The sequence below is a fragment of the Lacerta agilis genome, chromosome 14 (assembly GCF_009819535.1).
Source record: "Lacerta agilis isolate rLacAgi1 chromosome 14, rLacAgi1.pri, whole genome shotgun sequence".
NCBI classification, from domain to species: domain Eukaryota; kingdom Metazoa; phylum Chordata; class Lepidosauria; order Squamata; family Lacertidae; genus Lacerta; species Lacerta agilis.
The window spans coordinates 27,337,698-27,364,739 of record NC_046325.1 but is presented as its reverse complement, the minus strand read 5'-3'; the positions used below and the strand labels follow the sequence as shown (position 1 = coordinate 27,364,739).

The 27,042-nt window shown below is 45.7% G+C and overlaps 1 protein-coding gene across 2 annotated transcripts; it reads right to left on the bottom strand.

The window, feature by feature from the left end:
• Window positions 1-1,675: 1,675 nt before the first annotated feature.
• WIPF2 (WAS/WASL interacting protein family member 2) lies at window positions 1,676-26,019 on the bottom strand. 2 transcript variants are annotated; one of them, XM_033170957.1, is made up of 8 exons: window positions 25,905-26,019; window positions 10,494-10,606; window positions 10,218-10,350; window positions 8,516-8,629; window positions 5,968-6,630; window positions 4,420-4,632; window positions 3,168-3,269; window positions 1,676-1,746 (listed from the first exon to the last, which is right to left on the bottom strand). In XM_033170957.1, the coding sequence occupies exons 2-8, from the start codon at window positions 10,548-10,550 to the stop codon at window positions 1,706-1,708; spliced, it is 1,323 nt and encodes a 440-aa protein (XP_033026848.1). In that variant the 5' UTR covers window positions 10,551-10,606; window positions 25,905-26,019; the 3' UTR covers window positions 1,676-1,705. The 2 variants fall into 2 exon arrangements, with proteins under 2 accessions (XP_033026848.1, XP_033026849.1); XM_033170958.1 differs by lacking the exon at window positions 25,905-26,019 and adding an exon at window positions 24,508-24,941.
• Between the last annotated feature and the right edge of the window lie 1,023 nt (window positions 26,020-27,042).

Here is a 27,042-nt window from a genome sequence, read left to right as displayed (position 1 = left end):
AGGATCAAGTGTGTTCAGCACAAAACAGGATGCATCTACATCTCGGAAGCAGTGTAGCAGTGATTTCTGAACAGGCCACCGCGCATGGAGACAAAGCTACACCAAGAAGAACATGTGCAATCTACAACTGGAGTGTATTTCTTGCTTACTGGTAAAAAGGCAAATGAGAATGCCACTGCTCTGACCTCAAGCCCCAAAACAAGCACTATGAGATCTCCCTCCGATGGCAGGCCAGATTGCACCTAGATTGCACAGGCGACACTTCCACAGGGGGAGCAACAAGCACCCCAACTGTCACGTGCACAAATGGCAACTCTCCTCCTCCTCGTGTGCAAGAAGCACCGAGAACACGATCATCTGTGTACAAAACATATTGCATGAAGGGGGCTCTCTAGTCACCCCCAACCTTAGCAGCTACTTTGCTGGAGTGGGTTATTAGCCGTCACAACGATCAACTCCGCGTTAGGAGCGATCAATTTACCGTTTAAGCATTTGCATTTGCACACACTGGCGGGGGGCCGCTGCTTGGAATAGGATACCACTCATAACCAGAGCTGAATGCTTCCATATCTGACTTCCTTCCGGTGGGCCTCAGGGTGGGCAGGCAGGCAGCCGGGACCCACTCAACCCTCAGCAGAATGGTAAGCCCCCAAACACACCTGCTGCCAGAGGGCATTAATACATAGGACAACTCCTTCTCAAAGCTACCCACGGCTGGAGGAGACAAGATGGGGCCGTGACTTCATTTGTGGAAACAGTAGGAAGTGATCTTTCTGAAGAGGCAAAACAGTCAATGTCACAGTCTGAACAACAACAACAACTTGAGGTCTAAAGTGCACTCTGCCCTGCATGGCCGCAACATTTGCGCCCATGGCAATGCCATACATGTGGCAGTAGCGGCCGGCAGATTATAATCGGCATGATTAGGAGTCACAGGGGCTTGTACTGGAATGCTAGCAGCCGACACTCAAGGGAAAGAGGGCAGCTTCAGGCTGGCAGGACAAGGAGCGCTGCAGCGATGGGGCGTAAATGTGCACCCTGAATTTCACCTGTGCTACCATGGATGCTGCTACATTTGTATAGCTTTCCCCACTTAGAATTTGCTCCAAGTGATGCTGTTTCTACTAATTTTCTCCTCTCCTCTCTTCAGGTTAACCACAGTTTTAACGCGTTAGTATGTAGTGTCTGCATTCAAAAACGGAATTGCTATTTCAGTCCTTCTAATGCTCACCTCTTAAAAAGAAAAAAGAAAAAAACAGAATTCCCCACTTTCCCTCCCCTACGCTAGGCAAAGATCAGTTGCTTCAACCTGGCACAGAGATCCAAAACGGTCCTGTTTGGCTTGCGTTTCCGGGGAATATTCACTGGACCCTTGATCTTGAACAGTAGTTGTTTATGAACCAGGGAGGCTCTTCCCTCCATGACACGAATGGCAGGGAAAATGAGAAACCCACACAGATCTGCAGAAAAGGGTTCTCACCCAGCTGTGCCAAGAGACGTCCTTTCAAGTCCAGGTGTGAAATGCATAGATGGAAATGAGTAATGGTAGGTTTGTCCGGGTTCTTGAAACAGTTTGGGGGTTGGGGGGATCAACAGCAGGAATGTATTTTTCATGCAGGTTTCTGAGGGATGGGGAGGAAGGGGGAAATCTGAGAACACAGGTCCATTTTTTTGGTGCTGTGGAACCATGCCTAGCTGCTGTTTTTCACCTTGGGATGGGAGGCAGAGGAGGGGCCCCACGAGTAGCTGAAAAAGAAATAGACTGTTAATGCCACAGATGCATCACCATAGGAAGTTAGGCTCTACAAAGATGCTGATCCCAAAGCAAAAGAGATATTTATTACTATTACCATTATTATTATTATTAGTAGTAGTAGTAGTAGTAGTAAGTATACTACCCTTCAACCAAAGATCCCAGGATGGTTTACAACAGAAAATGAGAACAAGGATAGTTCACAATAGAAAAATCAGATACAAAATACAAAACCAAACAAAACCAAATCAATAACCTCCCAATAATCAACACAAAGTTTCCACATTGCTACCACTATGCCTAGGTAGTCATTTTGCCAGGGCTGAAGAACTGCTGGCCTCCCTGTTTGGCCCAGGAGGCTATTTTTGCCAAGCTGCATCTACCTGCCCTACACCTGACATCATATGACATCAAGTGCAGGACAAGTAATAACCTAGCTTGGCTGAAGGGGGCTTTGCAGGCACTACTAATCAGCTGGGACTGCAAAGCCCCGTACAAAGTGCTCAGCAAGGCCAGGCTATCAGCTGACAGTCAAGTGTTTTGAAATCCCTTGTAAAGTGCTATGCGAGACCTGTTGTGTGAAAAAAGGATGACCTGGCACCACTGTGACATCAGGTGACTTACAGGTGGGTGGATCTGTACATTTATAAAACTTGATCCACATGGGATGGGGGAAGATAATAATTTGCCGCGCTAGCCAAATTCAGTTCCCCACCACTGCATGATGCAGATTTGAGTTACGCCCAAAAAAGAGAAAAAATAAAACTGAATCATATTGAATCATAGAATTGTAGAGTTGGAAGGGACCCCAAAGGACATCTAGTCCAACCCCCTGCAGTGAAGGAATCTTGCCCACAGCCATCCCTGGGTGGGCTCAAACCACCAACCGATTAACAGCCAGACACGCTAACCTGTTGTGCCACTTCAAACTTGCACATTGTTCTCATGTTTTCCTGGTAGCTGGGCTTCTGCATCTTGTTCAGCCCATTCCAGCAAATCCTTTGCCATGAAGAGCAGCGAGTCATCATGTTCCCACCCCCGGGGCTCCCCAGCCGGTCTGCTTCTGCAGCTGCTCCTGTGTCCCTGTAGCTACCTCCTGCATTCCCTCTTCCTCACAAAAGCACAATGAACTTGGACAAGTCTAAATCAGAACCAGCATTAAATTTATGCAAGACTGCATAGTTTGCATAATCTGAAAAGGCCCAGAAACAGAATGAAGGAATTGTTGATGATTTAAAATAAAATCATCTCATTTGTAATGCTGGCAAGTCATATTCTCAGTCCCATGGAATTAAATTGCTTATCACAACTTGCCATAATTTTCAAGCATGGAGCTGAAAATAATTTCCTTTACGAACAATCAGACAGATACCTGGGAGACCAATAAGCAGATGTGAGCCAAATCAGTGCTCACCTCTATTCGTTTTGCTGGGATAAATCTTCTGGAAGTGCTTGAACTCTTCTGGCGCTGGGAAATCTTCCACTGGATGAAAGGAGTATTTAGATTCAAAGTCATCTGCAGAAAAGGAGGAAAATAAGTTAGGCAACATGAGGCCTGAAAACCATTTCTGGTCTGAAGGATTCCCACTGCCCTACTTTTAGCATCCATAAAGCCCTGAGGCTGGAATGATGGCTAAAATGGCAAAACTTGAAGCAGCCCCACCCTGAAAGTAAGGCTAGGGGCAGCTCTCTTCGGGTGCCAAATTTTGGTCACCATGATATGCAGGTGACAGACTGGGGGCAGAATCCACCAGGAAGTCAGAGTCACCTGGTAATAAGAGCTTTGTGCAGAGTGTCAGAATGGGCATGAGTCAACATTTCAACATTCCTATAGATATATCTATCTATATATATATAGTTTGTCTCACTGCTTCTCCAAGTAGCTGTTTGGGCATTCTGTACAAAATGAAACGTACCTAAAATAAACCGGTACAGACTATAAATAAAAACATCCAACAAATACATAATTCAAAGCATCAGATGCTTAACAAGCTGTCAACACCAAAAGGGAGATAGCGACTCCATCTGTACGTACACATGCTAAGCCAAACCCAACAAAGGATAATGAGGAAGTTCCCAGAGAACTTTGCACCTTCTTTTCGGGGTTGCTATCAGTGAACCCACAGTTTGGCTTAGCTTCAGACATTTGGTCTATTTTGCTTCAGACCAACCATGAGATGTTGGCAGTGTTTGTTCTGTGGCTGGGCACAGTGAGTTTGTCTGGAGCAAGAAAAGCCATGAACCCGAACTTGGACATAGCATTAGGGGAAACCATGGCTTAGCTCAGCAGTGCAACATCAGCAGGATGAAAGGAGGAGCAAAACTGCAGCAAATCTCCTCTCTGGGAACCCACAGGGTCACTCATTCATGCCAAGCCATAGTATGACTTAGCAGTCTATGCTAACATGTCTATGCCAGTGTATTTCGTTTTAGAGCTGCTTCCTAAGCTTGTATGAACGAAGTTTCATCCCCAACACACACACTTCTTCCTGGCTGATCACAGTCTTTTTTATAGCCACCGTAGTTAACTGATACCAGCCAAATCAGCAGAAGTATCATAATTCTTGGCAGGCTGGTTTCCCATTGAATCCAGCGCATGTCTCAAAGCCAACTTAAATGCACCTGACACCTATAATTTAAGGTAACAGCAGGTTCTTTCCACTCACCTCCTAAGAAAGACCTGACAGTGGAAATAGAGTCCCGGTGTCCATTTCTCATGGGTGGGGGAGGGGGAGGAGGTCCAACTGGCGTTCTGGTGGGTGGGGGTGGGGGTTTCCCACGGCTCGTAGGGTCTGACGTCCCGTGCATTCTGTAGGGTGGGGGAGGCGGAGGCGCATCTCTACCACCATTTCGGATCATGGGTGGTGGCGGTGGAGGGGCTGCAATGGAAATTTCCCAGGTCAGGATTTCATGAGCTAGCTTAGTAGCCAAAGTGAAAGGGATAAGCAGAGTTCCCTAGGTAGCCAAGCAACTGAAACAGCCCTAGGCCTTCCATCAACATCATTGGCTCTGCAGGCCCTTGACAGCCTTGTCCTTTCCTTGCACCTGCTATATAGGGTTCTGGGTTGTTGTTTTTTCCTGACGTCCCAACTCCGTTAAGGAATTTTCTTACTTATTTAAAAGGCTAATTCACCTATGTGACCCTTAGCATGGTGAGTTGTAGGCTACCAAGCCCTTGGTGAGCATTGTGCACATGCTGAAGTGACCGTAAAACTGCTGCATTCTGATCGCGACGTACCTGCACCAACTGTCCTCTCTGCTTCTTTTTGGAGGGTTTGCAGCTGCATGGGGAGTCATGATCCGAGCACAAAATAGGCTGATCAGATGATCATGCTCCACAGCAACAAACACCCCACACTAAACGGGTTGGCTTATTTGTTGGGCACGAATGTAATAATTGCTTTTTGTTGTCGCTGTTCCGAAAAGCACGAGCATCTACTAATTAATGACCAGCTTTTTCATAACTATGAAGTTGTGGGGTCCTTTTTAGCAAGTCAGCTGTTAAGAGGGCAAGGCATACTCTTCTGCACAACACAGAAAACTAAATTCAATCCCACATGTCTTGGTAGCAAAGACTCTCCACGTGAAAACTGAATTTGAATTCCAGTCTTCCAAGCATCACTAACATGCTATGGTGGCAGTGTCCTTTGCACATGAGGCCTGGGATGGGGATGGGGAAGCTGGTCTTTTGGGTGCTGAGTTGGACTCAAAACTCCCACAAGCCACAGCCAGCATGGCCTACGGTCAAAAATTGGCCACAACTTAAAACGATGGAAACTGCACATCCACACCATCATCCTTGTCTTTGTACAGCTCTTTCAAGCCTTCAAATGTTTCACCTGCAGATTTAGGAGGAATGACACCTCTTTGTTGGCATCTGTCTGCCTTGGGAGACAATGGAAGAAGAGTGTGCCTTTGGGGACAACTGAGACCGTGAATTTGCAGCTTGGCCAGGTGACACCTAGCAAGTTTGTGGCAAAGGTATGGTTCAAACTGAAAACTTCCTAATTCACAGCTCACTGGTAGTTGCTACACTACAGAGCATGAAACCAGGCCATTCCTAACCTTCTTAAACCCACCGCATACCCATGCTGGCACCAAGATTGGAGACTACGGACAAGAAGGCATTTTTCTCTTGAGAGATTAACGAGAGGCTGTCCAACGGCAAGACCACTTCCAGTTTTTCATAAACAAGGGCTAGGAGATGCACTTACCTGCGCCCCGGCTTGGAGGGTCACGGGCAGGAGGTGGGGGCCGACTGCTCTGTAAAGAAGGGGAGGCTGAAGGGGGCGGGGGAGGAGCCATACCCCTCCCAGGCCCTGGTGTCTTTCGATGCAAGGAATTGTGTCTCTGCGGAAGCTCGGGAGCGGACTCGTTGGTGGGGCTGGCGGGGCCGTTGGGTACACCGGGGGGTTGGCGGTAAGGCGGAGGAGGGGGCGCCAGAGACTGGCCCTGACTGCTTGGTCCCGTTCGGATATTCACTGGGGAAGGGGGTGGCTTGATAGGGGGAGGAGCCGGCGGTCCATCCCGACTCCCCGGGAGCCGCTGTCCTGGCGTTGGTGGCAAGGGTTTTTCGCGGTTGTAGGAAGGTGCTTTGCTGCTGTGCATGGGAGGAGGGGCAGGGGGTGCATTGGCTCGGCGTCCTGGGGGCGGAGGCGGCGGAGCTGACGAGCTGTGTTTCATGCCGGTGCCGCTGGCGGTATTTGGCCGCGAGAGATCTGGCAAGGAAGGTCTCTGCATGCGCGGAAGTTCCGGAGGGGAAGCCCGGCTGTGGTCAGCGTCATCTTGGGGCCGACCGCTGTTTGCAGACACTGGGGGCCGCGGAGCCGCTGATCTAGTCCCAGGGACCTGGAGGGACTGTTTCCCAGAGGGACTTTCTGAAACCAAGGAAAGTCAGCACAGAGTTGCTTATTAGAGAAGCAAAATAGATCAACATCTCTTTCCAATATAAACCAACTCCTTTTGGCAAAAACCACCATCCAATTAAGTGCAAACTGACAACGTTTGTCCTTGTACTGAGACCACAGCCAGTGATATACTGTTCATGCAGAGCCTATATTCTAAATGACTGGGAGGTTTTCAGATGTCTGGACACAAATGTTTCCCACACCAGAAGGGATGAACGACGCAAGTCAAATTTTAATTGCTGGACATAGATGGGACATCAGGGGAAAGAAAAGGGGCGACTTCTTGATTGCCAATGTAATCCTGGCAGGCAGCTAAAGCTTTGGACAATTCACTCATTTAGGGGTGCAAAATTCTGTTATTCCATCCATTAGCCTCCTACATCTACAGCTTCCTAAACAAGGGTCCTCTGATTCCCTTGCCTCTTCAACCCACTTGGCCTTCCCAGCATCAACAGCACACCACCCCTCATCTCCAAGCACTGTGAGAGTCCTCACTTCCAGCACTTTATCCTTGGCCAACCCTACATCCACTTGCGGCTCCTTCTGAGCCCACTGCCTCCTAGTTTCGAGTGCAACTTTTCCTCACTGGATTCCCAGCCTTCAAGCTCCTTGTAGCCCCTTAACTTCTCTCTCTTCTCCCCCATGTTTCAGAAGCCCGACTGGCTTCAACTACAAGTCAGGTGTTAAGCGTTGATGGTTCCTTGCTGTGGAATGCTCTTCCAGCAGAGATTCGGCAGGACTCCTTGCTGGTAATTTTCTATCATCTCTTCCAGATCCTATTCACTTGCTTAAACTTTTGTCCATGAGTCAGTTTTTAAAAATTATTTTCCATTTTTTTTTAAATACTATTTTTTATTGTGTCGTACTTAATGTATTTTGTTGTAAACTACCTTAATGTACTCATATGAAAGGGAGGTCAACAAATATTATATATATATATATATATATATATATATATATATATATATATTGACAGCAGCTGAATGAAAGTGTTCAACCCCAAGGGATTTTCACACCGGCCAACAAGTTAAAAAACCAAGTCAAACAATGATCAATATTAAAATTCAGAACAGAAACTTATCAGAGGTAATGTACACACACATGTCTCTTTGGAGAAGGCATTCCATAGACAGGGTGCCCTTCACCCCTACCCTCAAAAACCCTCTCTTGGCCACCACCAGCTTCACCTTAGATGGCCTGAGTATCCAAAGGGGGACCTCAGAAGAAGATCTAGAGCAGGGGTCGGCAAGCTTACTGAACGATGGGCCAGTCCACGCTCCGTCCGTCGGAGGATGGGTCGGAGTGTTGCGCATGCGGGCTCTTCCGGGTTGGAGGAGCGTCCGTGAACGTGCGCACACGCTATTTCCAGTGCACATCTGGGTTGGAGGAGCGCCCAGAAGTTGGTCGCCGCACCACACTGGTAAGAGTGGGCGGTGGGGGTCGCCATGGGCCAGATAGAGGAGCCCTGTGGGCCGCTACAGGCACATGGGCCTTAGGTTGCCGACCCCTGATCTAGAGGTCCAACTAAGTTCACGTAGAAGCAAGCAGTCTTGTAATACACTGGTAGTACACATAGGCAGGCAGATGGGGAAGGAGTCATGGTTTCCACCCTTGATATTAAGCCTGACTAGTCTCAGCTCCACAGGCATTAAGTGCCACTACAAGCCGACATAAATTTTCCTGATCGTTTCAATAAGGCATGGACTTGCTCTCAAAACCAAGTTGCAATCACTCTTTGTCAGGAGCTAAGGGTACTTGATTACTCAAACACAAGGTTCAATGTCTGGTATTTCACAAATCACGATTTAAGGTACTCTCATTCAGTCTAGGCCAGTCCACAAGTTGTGGTCCTCACCTGAGCTGTCCTTTACTCCCACAGGTCGAAGTTTGGGGACACCACCCTGGAAAAGGCCACCTTTTGGTGGCAGAGGAGATGCGCCGGAGTTGTAGCCGCCACTGCCCTTGGATTCTGGAAGAAAAGGGCCCCTGGATTATTTATTTAGTTTATAAACACTTTTTTTAAAAAAACATTGCCTCAGGAACATAGGGAACTACCTTATACCGAGACAGACCATAGATCCAAGCCGCTCAGTTCTGTCTACGCCGCTGGGCAGTGCTTTTCTCCAGGGTTTCAGGCAGGAATTTTCCCCAGCTCTAACTGGAGGTGCCAGGGATTGACCCTGGGGCTTTCTAAGTACACAAGAGATGCTCTAAAGAGATGCTCTGCTCTACTCTACACTGAGCTATGGTTCTTCTCTTCTGGGCTATACATAGGCAGCCTCCACCATATTCTTTTACTCAAGATGCTGCTTCTCAGCACGTGGGCAAGGCAAAGACCCTATGGTATTGGAGTCAGCTCCTCCTGAAGTGGCAGTATGAAAGCAGAGAAGGTAATAACTTGACTGCTCAAGATCACATGGATGTCAGACAGCGGCTGCTGCCTGAAGAGCTAAGCACAAATACATTGTAGGCTGTGCATTTACCTTCACGCCAGGATTTAGAGACATCTGCTTCTGAGGATTTAAGTGTGCAGCTGCCAGTTCTATTTTACTGCTAACTGCAAAACTTTATTTCAAGCATTTGCACCACTGGGACCTGTGCAGTTTAGGAGGTAGTTTGCTACCTTCCTTCACAGAACAAAGAGAACATTTTTTTGCAACTACAAACGCAAACAGGAGTGCTGCTTGTGGGCTTCCCAGAGGCATCTAACTGGCCACGGTGGGAATGTTGGATTAGCTACGCTGCCCAACTAGGAGGCTTCTATGCTTTACGCTGTCAGGTGGAACAATGGCCTCAGTCACAAAACAAAGGAACTGACTGCAGAGCCTCTCCACCAACAGCACAAGGGAGAGAGCTATTGACAGCTCAGTCCATGGAGCCTGAGACTCTTCATCTCAGGGTCGTGGGTTTGAGTCCCACATAGGGCAAAAGAGTCCTGCATTGCAGGGGGTTGGACTAGATGACTCTCGTGATCATTTCCAACTCTATGATTCCACGAAGGTATGCAATCCAGACCACCAAGTTTCACAAGCTATGAGTGAGTTCAACACAGAAGGTACCCGCTGAGAAGTGACCCGAGCAGCAGGGTCAGTAATTGCTACTCCTGCGAGGTTCTGCTCAGGAGTAAAGTGGGGAAACGGGGTGGCAGGTTGAGAAGGACTCGCGGCGTATGCCAGCAAATGACTCCAGGTAACTCAGGCGAGTGAACCCAGCCATATGCTGCAGTGCACGGTGGGGAAGAGTCCTCCCCTTCCGGCCCTTCTGTCTTTCCCCAACTCCTCATACGGCACAAAGCCAGATCAAGCACACAGCATATCAAACAGACAAACGTAAGCAAAAGCCTCACCCCAAGGGCAATTTTATGGGCCACAGCCCTCTCCCTCCCCACCTGCCTCACCTGCTGCCTCTGTTTGTAGAGATTCTAGGCCATTTCCTCCCATACCTGCTGCTGAATTCTTTTAAGAGTAAATGCTCAACAGAAAGGGTGAGCAGCACTATGAGCTTTCCCAATTAGATAGCAAAGATCTTACTGCAATTGCCCCAGACCCCATGCTTACTCTCAATGATGGGTGCACTTCGGTCATTGACTTGGGTCACCTTTTTCAACTTGGCCCCTTTACAGATGTCTTGCAGCAAGGCTCCCCTCCCTCGCTGCTCATCCCTGTTCAGTTTTGGAGGGTCTGCGTTAGCCTGAAAGGAGGAGATCAGCAACCAGTTAAGTGGAGAAAGGTAAGCATAGGAGTTCTTGGGTGCCCCTGTGGATGCTTCTCAGCAGGGCTCTTTGTATGTGGACAGAAGGGGAAGCATGCAGGGATAGGAGGAGGACCACCTACCTGATTGAAAGTTGGGGGTGGGGGTGGTCCAGGGGGAGGGGGAGGAGGTATTGGCATCTTTGCCCCACTCCCTGCTGACTCGGCGTAAAAAGAACTTTTGGTCACTCATAAACCTGCGGTGAAACAGAAAACTGTTACAAAGGAGAAACAGCAGCAAATGAAATAGCAGGATGCAGTGACGGAACCTGGTGGGCACTGTTGCAGTTTCATACCCACTTCACTAGCTGTCACGAGAGAATGCCATTGAGGTAAGTATTTTATTCAGCTGATTAAAAAGACAAGCTGACTGCAAGGCAGTTAAGAAAATGAAACACAACAGAAGCAGGAGCACCACTACATAATAATTAACACACCAGGATAAGAACTAAAATGCTTTAAAGGCGGGGGGAAATTAAGGTAGCGGCACACAAGCTTTGAAGCTGCAGACCCAGGAGACACACGTGCAATATAGACCATATTCAAGACAACATAGGGGCACATATAGAGGACAACAGGTAAATCAAAATTATCTGCCTTAACTGAAAAGGTGAAATGCAGTTTAAGAATAAAAACGATAACTCTAGTATTCCACCCCACCCACAAAAAGCCAACCCACTTTTTACTGGATTATCAACAGAGATTATCAACATACTCAACACTCTCCCAAATCAACAATTCCGACAGTTCTCCCAAAGAAGTCGTGACAATTTAAGTGATATAAAACTGGTTTTGATTTGTAGAGCAGATTGACTCATAATGAAAACCGCCCCCCCCCCAGTGAATATTTCGTGAACACAACTATGATAGGTGAGCCTGGAAAATTCCCAAGATCGAAAGCACTTCCAAGTCTGGTGGGGCGGGGGAATCAAAGAATTCAACACATTCATATCCTATAACTGGGAATAAGAATGTGCAAGGATGCTTCTGACACGTCTAAGTGCAGGCCAACCTATACCCTGGAAAAGTGAATTAGCTGGCAGTGCTATAGCAGGATTTGCATAACCTGATTGACAGGCAGAAACATCCGCCACCACGTCACAACAGAAATACTTTGGACGAAGCAGATACTTGAAGAAGTGGTGTGACTCACCCTAGATATACAATGCCGATACCTGTCAGAAGCACAAGCCCAATGACATCAAATTACCAGTCGGAACTATTCCAGACAAGCCAGTCTAATGCTAGTGGAATGCACCCGGTTTCAGCATCTGCCCGCCCAAGGAAGGATGTTGCAGCAGCTCGAGGCAAAGCAGAGGAATGGAGTTCTGATGAACTCCAACCAAGGAGGACTGCCAAGAAAGCTGACTCCCCTGAAACCATCATGCAAGGCAACTCATAATAGTACTTAAGAGACCAGATACCTTTGCCAAACTCCAGCTCTGCCAGAGGAGGTGTGAAGCTTTCTAAAATACAGGCTAAAAAGCAAGTGCAATCTGAATGAAAAAAGCTTGCAAGACCGTAACTCCAGGCATCTCCACCACCACCCAAAGAGCAGGCGAAAGTAGGCATTTCCCAGTCGAAAGGCACGATCCACTAAGAACGTTTTCCATATGTGAAATTAACAGAAGCTGCAAGAACACACATCTATTCTGGATATGCTCTAGGGGACCTGCAGTTTCCAAACCTGAAAAAAACTTTGTTTTTAAAGAAATGCTCCTGACCTTCGTGGATACAGAGATGTGAAAGGGAATGCTTGCATCAGCTATTTCCCAAAGCGGTGCCCTCCAGATGTTGCTGCACTACAACTCTCAGCATCATTGGTCACTGGTCACGCTGGCAGCAGTTGATGGGAGCTGCAGTTCACTATCACATCTGGAGGGACCCACCTTGCCTATCTCTGGCCTCAAATATCCAGGGAACAGAAAATATTAGGTACCTCCAATTTCAACTTTCACGAAAGAGGCATGCAAGCTATGTGGCAGGCAGGAGCATTTCCTCTCGAATAATCATTTTGCTATCCTTTCCCTAAGTACGGCAATGACAAGCACAGGACTGTAGAGGAACAGAGAATTAAATGCACTGGGGGTGAAAGTACAATTCAAAGATGGTCTCACAGCCCACCCTTAAATAGTTCTTGCAAATAAAGTCATTAAAATCACCAGCCTATCAGATGTTTTGCCAGCCTGTTTGCCTCCACACACCCTTGGCTAGTCACTTCTGGTCCCCCCCAAAAAAGAAAGGGGGGGTAGGAAGAAGTGTTTCATTCAAGTTTTCCTACTTGGTCTTCTAAGGAAGATTCCTGCTTGCCGCAGACAATCTGTCTAGTGGTTTACCTGCCAACCTTCCTTAAACTGAAACAGGCTGTCTAGAAGTCTTCACTGGAAATCTCAGCTCTGCCTGGTAAGACAGCAGCAGTTGACAAGAGATGGCGCAGCCAAGCATCCAAAGCTCTGGCAAAGTGACTGAGCTTCAAAGAGACTAACCTGGAGAAGTGTTGTTGCCACCATGTTTCACACCATTAATGAAATGAAAACACTAATGTCAGGTAAGTCCCCTTTTCTTTGGACCAGTGATATTTTGTTTGAACTTTAAGTCCGTCTCCCTTAAAGCTGGCTGGGCGATACTCCACAAGAAGATACACGCTTCTATTCCATTGCTTATTTTCCTTCTTCCCGTCCCCACTTGTTTGCAAATTGGGCGTCTCTACCGTTTATTGTTTAGAACAGGCTAGATATTAGAAATGCAACTTGATTAAACAAGTGTCAATTCATTGTCGAGCATCTTTGCCCCAACCAGCTGTTGTTGAAAGTATTTCACGCTACCAGGATCTACGCATCCTCTGCCTCATTACTTGTGGTCAATGTCTACAAGTTTACTCGTGCCGAAAGAACAGGCAGTCTAACCCAACCTGCAGCTGTCCTCACGAGAGCTTCTTTTCTCTGCCTGGAATATCAGATCCCCTTATTTACTCAGATCTCCAATTTAGGAATAAAAATACTAGATACTAACATATTCAGTATGAAAGCAATCAAATCAGAGAAATGTACACCCAAGGCTAGATATTTGTCACCACTCAGTCATGCCTTTTTAAAATAAAAAAAAAGTTCAAAGCATTGTACAATGGAAGTACTACAAGATCCTCGCAACTACTTGAAAGGGAATAAAATTGGATGGAAAATAAAACATACCTGAGATAGGAGCTTTCAATCAAGAAGTCATAGAACACAATTTAGTTTGTTTCATCTATCAAAGCTCTGCCTCTCCGATTCCATTCCTGTTCCAACTCTCATCCCAGTGTGCAGTCACACACTTGGGTTTACAAGCATGCAAAGACGCAATGCCCATGATGTGACTACAATGTTATGGGGGCGGTGTGACGGTTTCAAAGCATGGTCACCTGAAGAGGATGGGAAGTGACTGGTCCAAAGGCAGCAAGCACTCAATTAATCACGCAGTCTCTGGGAATGCATGTGCTGCAAGACATGTAAGCTGGCAAAGACAGCCGAAGCTATGCCTAGCATGAAAAACCCTTGATTGACTGATGGAGTTTGTCCCATTGGTTCACTTGCTGTATGTAGTAGAACACTGATTTCCCCCCACCCCTAAGCAAAACACTGAATCAAGCAACTGTGGAGCAACTTGCCTGAGTCTCCTGCTTTCGGCTCCCAAAAATTTAGTGAAATTTGGTCTGCACATGATTATGGGGGGGGGGGAGGATCTGAAGTGGTTTTAGAATTTACAAAAAGCACCAAGTGAAGTCGCGTATATTTGAAACACTATTGAAAAGGTATACAAACACTCCATTCTGCCCCTTTTGTGACATTTTCGTGTCATACAAGGTTTGGCGTGATGCGCATGTGTGCAATTGCACACATATTGAACATGCGTAAATGGGAGGGTTGACTTTATCACAATGTGCTGGTCAGCCTTGAAGGTGCCAAAGAAGACCCACAAAAATACTATGCCACCATGTTGAAGCTTACTAGTGACTTGTGTTGGAATTTTTATTTTTTATTTTAATTCTGCTGTAGCACTTCTACTGTGGGAATAAAAGTGATTTAATCATAACAGATGCCCTGGCTCATTAACTTCCCAGAAACACAGTGAGCCAGATATAATCGCCCTCATTATTGCAAAAACAAGATGCTGTTTTCTCTCTGCCCAGCATTTACGATATTGACAATTACTTTCCTAACGATGGTCTCCTTTTGCGTGCCTCATATGCCCTAAACAGAACCAAGCAAACATGTTTACTCCCACAATGCAACTTTCTGTGAATGGCAGCAGCGAGAGAGTGATACATGCAGCAAAACTGTACAGTGTTGGTGAAACGCCTCCTTTCTCTTCTAGCTATTAACAGCTATTTAATAGCTAGTAGCAACATGGGGACAGTGATCTCTCAGACATGGGGAGCAGGCTTTAACCCAGGGGTCGGCAAGGTTTACCTTGCCCAGGCCGGTTCACTCCAGCAGAGATCCCTCCGTGGGCTGGATCGCATGCGCGTGCAGCCACGATTTCTGGCGTTTGCATCTGCACAGACACGGTTTCTGGCATCTGCGTCTTTGCAAACATGATTTTTGGTGTCTGAGCATGCGCAGATGCGATTTCCAGCACCGCAGAAGCGAGTCCCCGCCCCACGCCACTTTAGCGCAGCGCGTGGAGACTCACCAAGTGGGCGGCTCAGGGGCCGGTTAAACAAACCCCATGGGCTGCTTGTTTGCCCATGGGCCTTAGGTTGCCTACCCCTGCTTTAACCTCTTCCTAGTACTCACTATTCACCCAAGCACTCCCAATTCCCCAAACTCCTAACACCTGTTAACAATGCTAACTGTGGTCTGAAAGCACAGGGTGAGACTTCCCATAAAGGCACCCAGCTAACCGACTCGGCCAGCAGATTATGCCTTTCCTATACCTTACCAAGATCAGCCAAGAGCATCCTCTGAATGCCACTTAAAACAACACATTTGGACAACAATGACATGCCAAGAGCCATCCCACTGACAGTCCTCAATGACAGAATTCCCCCCACCCCCAAGGAGCTGGTGTTGCATGGGGACTAAGAGACTGAACTATGTACCATGATGTCCCCAAACAAAAGTCTACATCCACCATGAGCTTACCAAGTCCTTTCTCTCTGCCTCAGTCACCAGGCTGCAAAACGGCAACGGCAACAGAATCGTGGTAAAATAAATATGATAATGTATGTGAAGCACTCTGAACACTCTAAAGATAAACGAATGCCCAATGTTTTATTATTAAAGGTAAATGCTAATCATCACCATTAGAACCGAAAGCACCAGCATGCTTCTGAAGACCATATGTGGACTGTCTTCTGATTTAGATAAGCCAAGATAAATTTTGCTTTAATCCCAGCTGCATACCCTCTCGCAGCCTATATTTGAAGTGACTTATGAAATCCAAGTATAAGCATGGAACAGTTACAAATATATTGTACTGTGTCATTTGTGAAACTCATCTCTGTATTCCACAAAGAGACAATAGCTTTGATGGAAGCACCAGTCATAAAGCTTACAATATTCACAAGTTTGGGTAATCAAGAACCTAAAGAAACTATTTCTGGCCAACTTCACCCTGGTGGTAGAAAAAAAAATTAAAGTGATTTTAGAAGGTGGACCTCCTTTAATCTTTCCATACTGGGAAAAAGTGCTTCCATTAAAAAAATGTGTCTTGTCTGCCTAAGTTATTATCTCTTTTCAATTTTTCAGCCCAAATTTTGGCCATTGAAATATTTGGATCTAAAAAGGCTTGGGTGAATAAATCTAATCTGTATGAAACAGGCAAAACAGGTGGTTGGGGAACACCAAAAATTAACCTGTATTATGAAGCCAATGAGTTAAGGCAGGCTACATCCCTAATAACTAGCGATACATGAAAGGCATGGGTTCAAATGGAAGAAACACACAATATGGGAATTTCAATTGATGCTATTCTTTCAATGGGCATGCAAATACATGATTAAAATGCCCCCCCTTTAATAAGAACAGGCTTCAGTATTGTTATGGCTGGGGTGGGGAAAAGGTTTGTATCATTTAAATGAATTTTACTTGAAACCCTGAGCCACTTGAAGGGTGTTGCAGGAGAAACTTGGAACCTTGGGGTGTAATTGGCTGGTGCTGAAACAAATCACCTCTTTTATATCACAACAAGAAATAAAGGCTCAAGCTGCCCTCACTCTCAAAGATTTTGAACAGCTTGTACTTTCAAGTGTTGTTTGTTAACATGAGAGGATGGGCATCTAAACGATACAGAACATTTGTGTCTCGTGACCTAAAAGTGTTGGGAAAGTGACCTAGGAGATGCCGCAAATGACCCTGATTGCAGGGGGGATTTGCAAGAATTCTGTAAGGGCTGAAAGAGCTACGCTCCAAATAGTATTTGGGGGGGGGGCATTATACCACCATAAGATTAGCTCATATATTAAAAACATCTTCTGCAAAATGTTGCCAATGTGGTCAGCATAATGGAATGTATTTCTACTTTTGGAGAAACAAAAGAAAAAAATTCCTTGGTGCTACTGGAAGAATTTTTTTTATTTTGTTTCAACTACGGCAGACCAACACAGCTGGCTACCTACCTATAACTACTACTTTTGGTGAGAATGTCCTCAGGCAGCCTCCTTTGGGGAATTAACCAAACTGCTCCACACCAGGTACAAACACTCAAACCTAGAGCTTCCCTAGACAGGTACCCTAGAGAGGAAGACTACATCTTTATGAATCGCACACCCCTCCCGAGCCCTCCAGTCTGTTGGTGCTGCACCAAGAAACCAAGTGGACAGAGCTGAAAAAGAACACCGCCTCCCAGCTTGTCTATCCATGCCTTGGTAATTCATGCCATGATCAAGTGCTAGATAGAAGCAGGCATGTCCTGGGCTCTGCTCCTGGCCAAGGAACAGGAGCCACTAGAGATTTCATATGCCCCCATCTCCTGGATCAAGCGGATCCCATATATAAACTCCATTGCTTTCTTTTTCTCTTCTATTCCTTTTTCCTTTAATGTTGAGAAGCTTTGGTCTCCATTTTTTTGTAATCTGTACATTGCTTATGTTCTTTATTAGCTGCTGCAGATAATAATAATAATAATAATAATAATAATAATAATAATACAGTCGTACCTTGGAAGTTGAACAGCCTAGTTCTTGAACATTTTGGCTCCCAAACGATCGAAACCCGGAAGTGACTGTTCTGGTTTTGAAACGTTCTTTCGGAAGCCGAATGTCCAACGGGCCTCCGCGCTTTGGTTTTCGAACGTTTTGGAAGTCGAATGGACCTCCGGAACGGATTCCGTTCGACTTCCAAGGTACAACTGTAATGATGTTGATGCTGATGACTAACCTGGGATTTAACAGCAACATCAGTTGATAGGCAAAACAAAATAAATTAAAAAATTCCTTCCGGTAGCACCTTAGAGACCAACTAAGTTTGTTCTTGGTATGAGCTTCCGTGTGCATGCACACTTCTTCAGATGATAGGGTAACTCAGGGGGGGGGCAGGTAGTGGAAAGCGGGACAACTTTTATGTCTCTGACCTCCCTTTCCCTGGAAGGGTGTATCTGCTCCTGCCCTATCACAAATAACTGAACAGGGTATACCTGCCTCCTCCCCAGGTACCAATCCTGTAGTCCAGTCACATGCTAACCATTCTTTTAAGAACACTGCAGCTACAGCAATGCCAGAAAACAGTGGTGGTAATGTGATTAGTGCATATGCAAACCAGTAAAAGGAGCAGCATTAATAAGCTGAAGTACAATTATCAAAATCAACACACATTATAGTATTTTAACATATCACTGACCTTCTCCCCCAAAGTCTGTGGTATGGAGAGTGTTAAGAATGCTATCTGAACGGACAGTTGGGGCAAATTTCTTACAACTGCATAATAAGAGGAGCCAAAACACTTATAAGACATGAATAGGTCATAGCAGTCTTCCCATTAACCTTTTGCCCAGGGCAAGTAACTGACTGGATCTTTACCTGAAACTGCCCATCTAGGGACAAGTGGAGGAGGGGGAGCAATCTGGCATTTCTTAAAAACACACAATTTTACTTTATGTTTTTGAAAGGCTCACCTACAGAGCTGAAATGCTAGAAACATGTGGAAGATGGGCCTTCCAAGCCGGAAGACAAAACCAGCCCATGATGGAAGTGCTGTAGGAGACAAGCTAAGGTGCCAGGGGGGCCCAAGAGAAAGCTCTCACATTGATCTGAACACGCCAAGTAGGGCACCGCCGTGGCTTAAATTGAACCAGCTTGTGACACAAAGGGATGATTGGATTGGCAACATTGTCACAGGCTGGTAGAGGTGCCGCATGAACAGACATGGCTTCTCAAGCATGGCCTGAGAAAGGTTAAATGGGGACTTTGGGGTGCAGGTGCCAAAACCCACAGCATCTTGCAAGGAACACCCCAAACCAAATATTGAGGGGAAAGGGGGAACACTCCAAGGAAGTAGCAAGGCTCATTCACTTCTAATATTTTTGCTCATTCACACCGTTCCCGTATTTTACATTAAGACCCTTTCCAAGATCTACAAGGAATCTGCAGAATAGGACAGACTTTTCAAACATGTTTATTATTTATACACGGCATTTCCCACACTACCCTTGGCAGGAATATAAACGGTGCTAGATACTTCTGCATGGATTACGATGTGCACAGAATTTCTGCTTAAGCATTCTTTATACGCAGGAATGGATTCCTCACAAGGCTGCTTGTGTTCAGTCAAGCAAGGCCTTCCTCCATTTGGTTTTCTGAAGAAGAAGAAGACGCTATCGCTCTCTCTCTATGGTGGACCCTGAAAGGGGGCAGAGCAGACTTATCTTTTTATACTCTGGCAACATTTAAATCACTGTTCCAAGGTACAAGGACATGTTCTTCAAACAGCAATCCATGCTCCTGCTTCCCTCCTTTATTCATTCAGTAGAATGGACAGCAGGTATCTTGTGTGCTGCGTATGGGCGTGTGTCACATTTTTTATGCTCTCCTATGGGAAAAGATCCCTGAAAATATAAAAACAGAATAGCAAGCAAAGAGCTAGGCTAGAAAATTTGCTTGTTTTCTATTTGCAGGGAGTGGGCGTTGTTTCACACAGGGGGAAGCATTCAAAAAATGTTATCCCCACCAGCTTTCTGAAGTGGAAAAGTCCACCTTATTCTGCCACATTTGTTGACCCAATCTCAGAAAGCGCACTTTGCAGACTGTATATTTCAGAACGTAAGGAGAGGAGAAAAGGTTGAATACTGGCTCATAAAAGCTCCACACCTGTGAAAAGTCAGCACACGAGGGAGAAGGGGTCCAACCTTAAGTGTGATGGCACATACTTTTTGATGCCAGAGAATAAACATGCAGTCCCTAGCAGCATTCCCAAGTCCTAGGAGTAGTATACAGTGGTTTCCCCCCTGAAATGAATAGGAATTAAACTACATTAGCAGTTGTTAAACTGAAATAATTCAAATAATGACTCCTTCTCCCACAATTACAGAACAGGGAAGAAATGCAATCAGTCAGTGCTGTTCATACTTGTTCTTATAAGAACTAAATCTATCCTTAAAATAAAGGATGCACGCCAGATGTACACACTTCAGTGGATCAATTTACTCAATATATTCAAACACAGGGGGAAATGCAACATCCACTTCATATTCCTCAAGGAGATTGATTAAAACTTGAGAAAATGCCAAAGGAATCAAAATGCTCTAAATAACGTTAACCTATCAAGCCACACAATTTACTCGAGAAGAGCACTTATCCAGCATTGTGGCCCATCCTTCTGCCCTAAAACTGACATATCATAGGTGTGTGGTGACCTTGAGTCACTCTTTCACAACCTGTGAATTCATTTCCTTCAAACATAGCTACTCAGTGATCCAAACCCATCAACATAATACCAGACTAGAATGTTACATAGACTGCCCTCAGTCTCAGGCATGAGCCCAAAATTACCATCGCTCTTAAGGATTTTGTCTACCAATAAGAGGCAGCACTATGATTACAACTCCAGTAAAACCCCATTTGACACTTTTCATCCAGTACCAAAAATTCATAGGCCAGGGGTTGCCAAAATCAGTGCTATAAAGGAGGATAACATTCGGAAATTCCTAAGAAGAACCATAACAACCACCATATATACTGAATCATGACATGCCTAGGTGGCCATGTTAATGGATTTCAGGCAATCATGATCATTCCACACGTAACAGCTCATACCACCATGGAACTGTTGTGCTTAATCCTCATGCACAGCTACCATTACATTTGTGGATAAATGAGCACAACCAACACTACACTATGAAAACTTGTTACGGTTGACACACAACAGTGCTTTCTGAAAAGTTACCATCCGCCTCACCTAATACGCCTCAATATATTAATGACTTATTTCTAATTTAGACTCATGGTAAGGAGCTGCTCAAGAGGTTTCATCAGGATTTTCACCTTCTCCAACTCCACCGTTTACTTGAGCTTTACCTACAGCAACATATTATTTTCCAGGCACCACAACTATTTTAAAAGAGAGCCACCTAGAAATCACCTTACACTGTAAGCCAACTCTTCCCTATGCATACTTTTACATAAATTACTATTATCCACAATGCAGAAAGCCCCTTCTATATCCAATGATGCAGGCTCTAGTGCATGAAACATTACGCAGTAAGAGATGGAAAGTACTAAAGGAGTCTTATTTGAGGGGTAGTTTTCTGTCTGTATAATCAATGCTCGTTCTGGCTTAATGTAGTAGCTAGCAAGCTTTCTACATCTCTGTAAATCACTTCCACACTGCCCTGTCTGCCACCGTTCGCCCAAGAAACCTTGCACACTGCAGAGGATTGAAAGATGTTCAAGGCAGATCCTCAGTCCACGAAAGCGCTTCCCAGGCTTGTCGGACTTCATTATAGGAGAGCGCCTGGAACGCACCCAATACTCACCTGCGGATGTGTATTAAGGGATAATCAGCAGTGGTTGGTAAGCTGCCCTTTGGGGAAGCCTGTCTGCTAGTCTTGATTTACTCTTTGAGGAATCTCTGCTATAAGCTTCCAAGGAAACCCAGGGCTCCCCGGAACATACCGGTAATTTGAAAGTCACTGCTTTAGTGGGAATACTTTTTTGTTGGTTTCACTTGATTTCGTGTCAAGTCCCGTTACCTGCCCTGAGCCATTACGGTACAAGGGGGAAGGTGTACAGCAAACTGTACAATTTGAAGAGGTGGATTTTTGTAATATTTTACAGGTACCACATGCAAAGCTAACATCCCTCAGGCATTCATAAGTTACAGTTCTGCTGTATGCACACTTAATACAGCAAACAACCCAAGCTTATTTAATGCAGTACTTTGGGGTGGATAATTCCGCAGAAACAATTATATTTTTCCGCAGATTTTTTTTTCTAAAAATGAACTATTTTATAAATCCAATTAGTAATGTATTGAATGGATACAATGAGTTGTATTCAACTATGTTCTGGGTGAGATTAGCCCCATTAAAATTAATGAACCAGTTAGTCACATACATTAACTTCAATGGGTCTACTCTGAGTAGCACTAGCACTAGCACTGAATATCATCCAATACCAGCCAAAATGGTATTTAATAAACTTTTTCTCCAGGAAGCACATTTTTATGTATTACGGTATATGCCTATATAATTTAGCTATCTACAAGAACATCATCAATATTCCCATATTGCATATAGGGGAAACAGAGACTTATACAAGGGACACGGATGGCGCTGGGGTTTAAACCACTGAGCCTCTTGGGCTTGCTGATCAGAAGGTTGGCAGTTCAAATCCACGCAACAGAGTGAGCTCCTGTTACTCTGTCCCAGCTTCTGCCAACCTACCTAGCAGTTCGAAAGCACGCCAGTGCAAGTAGATAAACAGGTACCGCTGTGGCAGGAAGGTAAACAGTGTTTCCATGTGCTCTGGTTTCTGTCACAGTGTTTCATTGCACCAGAAGCGGCTTAGTCATGCTGGCCACATGACCCAGAAAGCTGTCTATCGACAAACACTGGCTCCCTCGGCCTGAAAGCGAGATGAGTGGTGCACCCCATAGTCGCCTTTGACTGGACTTAACCATCCAGTTGTGCTTTACCTTTACCTTTAATCATAGGGGAAACAGAGACTGTGAGTGGCATGCCAAAAGTAATCAAGTCAGGGTCCTTAAAACCAGGGTGGGGGAACCTGTGGCCTTCCAGATGTTGTTACACTACAACTTCCATAATCCCTGCTCGCTGGCCATACTTTAAGGTGAACAGCATCTAGAAGGCCACAAATTTATTGACCCCTGCTTTAAAAATTACTGGAGCCAATCTGCTTTTCTGTAAGTGGCTTCTGTATCAATGAGGTAATGTTGAAATGACCCTATCCAATGGATCCTTCCCACAGTATTAATTCTTATTATTATCCTGCCTTTTCCCCAGGTGCCTTACAAATAAAACAGGATAAAACATAGACAATATGGACATTAAAAGTAATTAAACACTTACAGAATTGAAACACTACAAAAAGATATATTTGAAAATATAGCTAACAGGAAGAAGAAGAAGAAGAAGAAGAAGAAGAAGAAGAAGAAGAAGAAAACAAAACATCACAGCACGAGCCCTTTTCGAGTCAGTTCCTAAAGACCTGTTGGAATAATTGGCCTCCCTTCTTAGTGTTGTACCAATTACACTGGCCAGAACCCCACAATCAAGTTTAATCACCTTGAGGCCTGTCTCTTCCTCCACTCTTCTGCCTACTATAATCAGAAACAAGGAGGACTAGCATCTCTATACAACAACAGATTTTGGAAGATGGGAAATGGAAAGGCCAAGGACAAGACTGCAGGCAGAGAAAGCAGCATGTAGAAAGGAGATACTGTAGTTACTGCTTGGAAAAGAAACACATGCATTATTCCGGAACTGGCACCAATATTTATTTTATTGATTGGATTTACATCCCAGGACAGCTGACACAGTAATGGCATAACATTTTTTTTAAATCTAAAAGCAGTTTAAAAACATTATTTGAAAATTAAAACATTCACAATCAGTGATCAGGGTTGTCAGCAAGTGTCCTTCTGTCATCAAATGCTTCGGTAAACAGAAATGTTTTTTAAATTTCTCGTGAACATCAATAATGAGAGAGAACACACCTCACTAAGGAGGACATTCCAGGGTCTGAAAAGTCCCTGTTACCAGTCAGGCCAGCACCAGAACAAACAGCAATACTCTGGCTGGCAGGTGCTAGAATCAAACCCAAAATTGGGACCAAACTAGATTATCCAGGTGGGCAGAACTGGGAACATGGAGCCTTCCTGATGCTTTTCATGACTACAGCTCCCATCATCCCCAACTACTGACCATGTTGACTGGGGCTAATGGGAATTAGAGAGTCCAACAACGTCTAGAAAGCACTGGATTCCACATATCTGCAGAAGAGCCTTCTCATGTTTACAGGTTATCCTGTACCAAAAGTGATCCCTGACAGATAACTGTGCTATCTCTTGTTTTATAAAACTTCAGAGAAGGTTCCACACATTTTAGAATGACAGTTACCCACCACAGGCATGCAAATAGCAACACATTTAAGTGGGCAAGACATGCAAACCAGGAGTGCCATGCAATGTTGACTGCAACAGGAACAATTTACATTGCAGTCTTAAAATGCACAATGCTTTGAAAAGCCAAGGACCATATCCAATTTAGAATATAGGGAAGCTGAAAAATTATAAGTTACCCAAATCCATCATTTTACTCCAGCAGGCCATCATAGAACCAAAGCAGAACATGATCCCCAGTGAGCAAGAGAAAGCTCTATGGGGAAAAGGTATATGCAAACAACAACTGTTCAGTGAGAAAGCTGTATGCCAGCATGCTGTCTTAATACATAATCCCACCCCACCTAACTTGCAGGTATTTCTGCACTCTCCACTTCCAAGTATGTTGAGAGTTTTGAGAACCACACATTTGGTGAACAAATACTACAGTCAGACAAGCACGGAAAACATTCTAAGAAAAGCAACTGAGGAAGGCAACTCCACCTGCAGAAAGGTGAGTGCACAGTTCCTTGAACTAAGGTTATTCACTGACTGACAACACATACCTCTGAAGGAGGAACGAAAAGGAGACCACACCCAGCATATGCCCAAAAGGCCATTTACAGCAAAGGTAAAGACAACATATAATCCGGAAGAGGCCCTGGTTTGGAAGAGAGCAAAAAGGAATAGAGGACTCAGGAATTAAGCAGATGCAGTTTGCCTGTAAGCATGTCAGATCCCAAGTGCATTCAGCTCATACTCAGAGGACATACTAAAACTCCCTCAATCTTTGTGCACATCTAAGTTTTAAGTACCTCATTTGGAGCTTAAGAACAAAATATTATGGGTGACACTCCAAAGAAACTCATATCCCTCCTCGTCACCTGTTCTTGTTGTGTTTGACCCTCAACTTCCAGCAACTTACAAGAATAAGGAAGAAAAAGGGCAGTTTCCTCAATGCCACACCCTCACTCACCCTATAAATAACCTAGCCCCTTTCCAGATACTTCTCCATGCCACCATTTCAGCAGCAATGTATAGCTCTCGCAAAATTCACAGCAGCTTATGAAAACATCCCTCCCTCCTGACAGTTTGTCACTTGCTCCCATTTTATTCACCCTCAATGTATCACCCAGATATAAGCCACCACATATTTATCTGCTTCACCTGTTCAGTTTACGTCTAAATCCTCAACCACCCACAGACAAAAACCTCTGGCGCTGCAACACACCCCTTCCCCGGAAAGCACCTGCTCAACACCAACTACAGTATTTCAAACCGGGCTAACCAAGTCCCGCAATGCTCTTGACCCATAAATTCTCGCATGCACAACCCTCCCAATATCCTCAGCCTGTACACACACCAAGGGTCTCCACACACACCCTTTCCCAAGACCTGGCTTGAAATAAACCCAGTACCTAAACAAGCGGCGACACTGAAAAATAATAAAATCTAAATACAATTTTCCAATCTCTCCTCCTCATTCCAGGCCCCTTTCTTTATACTAGATTTCTCCTAGTCAACGAATCGAAGTCGAGTACCTTCTTCCCACCACTCACCTAGTATCCTCTTACCTTTGCTCACCCCAGAAACCCCTCTTCTTCCCCCTCACCTCCCCCAGCGCACAGGGGCTCCTACCAAATCACCCACCACCTTCAACAACAGACCAATGAGACCCACCCCTCTCCCCCCCCCCCCCATACCCAGTCCCTCCTGCTGTGCTCCCTCCTCCCGTCATCCCTTTGGCCCCACACCGCCGACCCTCTCTCTCCACCCCGCCCCTGCTCGCCCACTCCCCAGCCCCGTGACCTCCGCAGGAACACGGGTCAAATGTCAAAGCGCAGCCCGCCCGCCCACCCACCCAACTGCCCGCCCGTCCGCCCGCAGGTTTCTCAAGGAGGCCACGTATCCCACACCCAACCAGCCTCCCCACGTTGTGGATTTCGCAGCCCTCTTCGCTTACCCACAAGCTCCTCTGCCTCTCTGGTCTTCTCTCTCTCTCTCTGCTCCGGGGCCTGCAACCCGGAAACAGCCGTGTGCCCGCCCGGCGGCCACGCAAAATGGCGTCGAGGAGCACTCTCCGGGGCCAACGCGCACGCGCAAAGTGGCTCCGCCTTTTCCCGTTTGGGACAGATGGGAGGAAATGAGGCTGGTTGGGTCGCCATATTAAGAAGGTCCAATAGGCCTGAGAATAAGCGGTGCCGCGCTCGGCCATGTTGGGAAGGGCACTGGAAACACGAAATATGACTCACAACTTTCAGGCTCGTAATTCCAGCGCCCGTGAAGGGGATTTCTCTCGCCCACCCACCCCTGCCCCAATATCTCTTCAGACCGTTTATTTGCTTCGCCAAGCAAAGGAGGATAGCGGCAGGTTTAGGCTGATAACTTGAGTTTGCAAGAGCTGTGCAATGCACGACGTAGCCCACCGTTTTAAACAGTAGGGTGGATGTTGGACGGGGTTTTGCGGCAATTCTGGATTGTTTTCCACTTTGCAGGTTGAAAGCCCTTGCAGGAATAGGCAGAGAAGGTGGCTCACGACAACCCTGCAATGTAGTCCGGAGGCATTGTGTAAATTAGAAATATCTAACCACATACAACAAGAGTCATGAAATCACAGGGATCTCAAAGATCACCCGGTCCGACCTGCTGGCAAACGGAGGATAACGTCCCCGAAAAGCGGCTATGCAGCCCCTAAAGGGTGCCTTATATTTTGTATAAACTACAGCGGGTGTTATACTGCCCATTACTTTGTGCCTACAGACTTTCTGAATTCTTCATCTGTAGCCTATAAATTACAGTACAAATCTCTTGACTGCATATGGGATGTGTGTGTGTTTTGCCGCCCTCCAGTGCATATCGGCTGAATGCAGCCTCCTTTTTCCACATAGTAGCACCTGGGCTAGCTCAGTGGGCGGAGCATGAAACTCTTGATCTCAGGCTTGGGGTTGGGGTTGGGCAAAAGATTCCTGCATTGCTGGGGGCTGGACTAGATGACCCTCAACCCCCTACCAACTCCACATTTATATGCATTTGTCTATGGTGTGGCTTTTTGCAACCGTTGATAACACATTGTAGAATAAGCTAAGGTTTTGTTGTTGTTC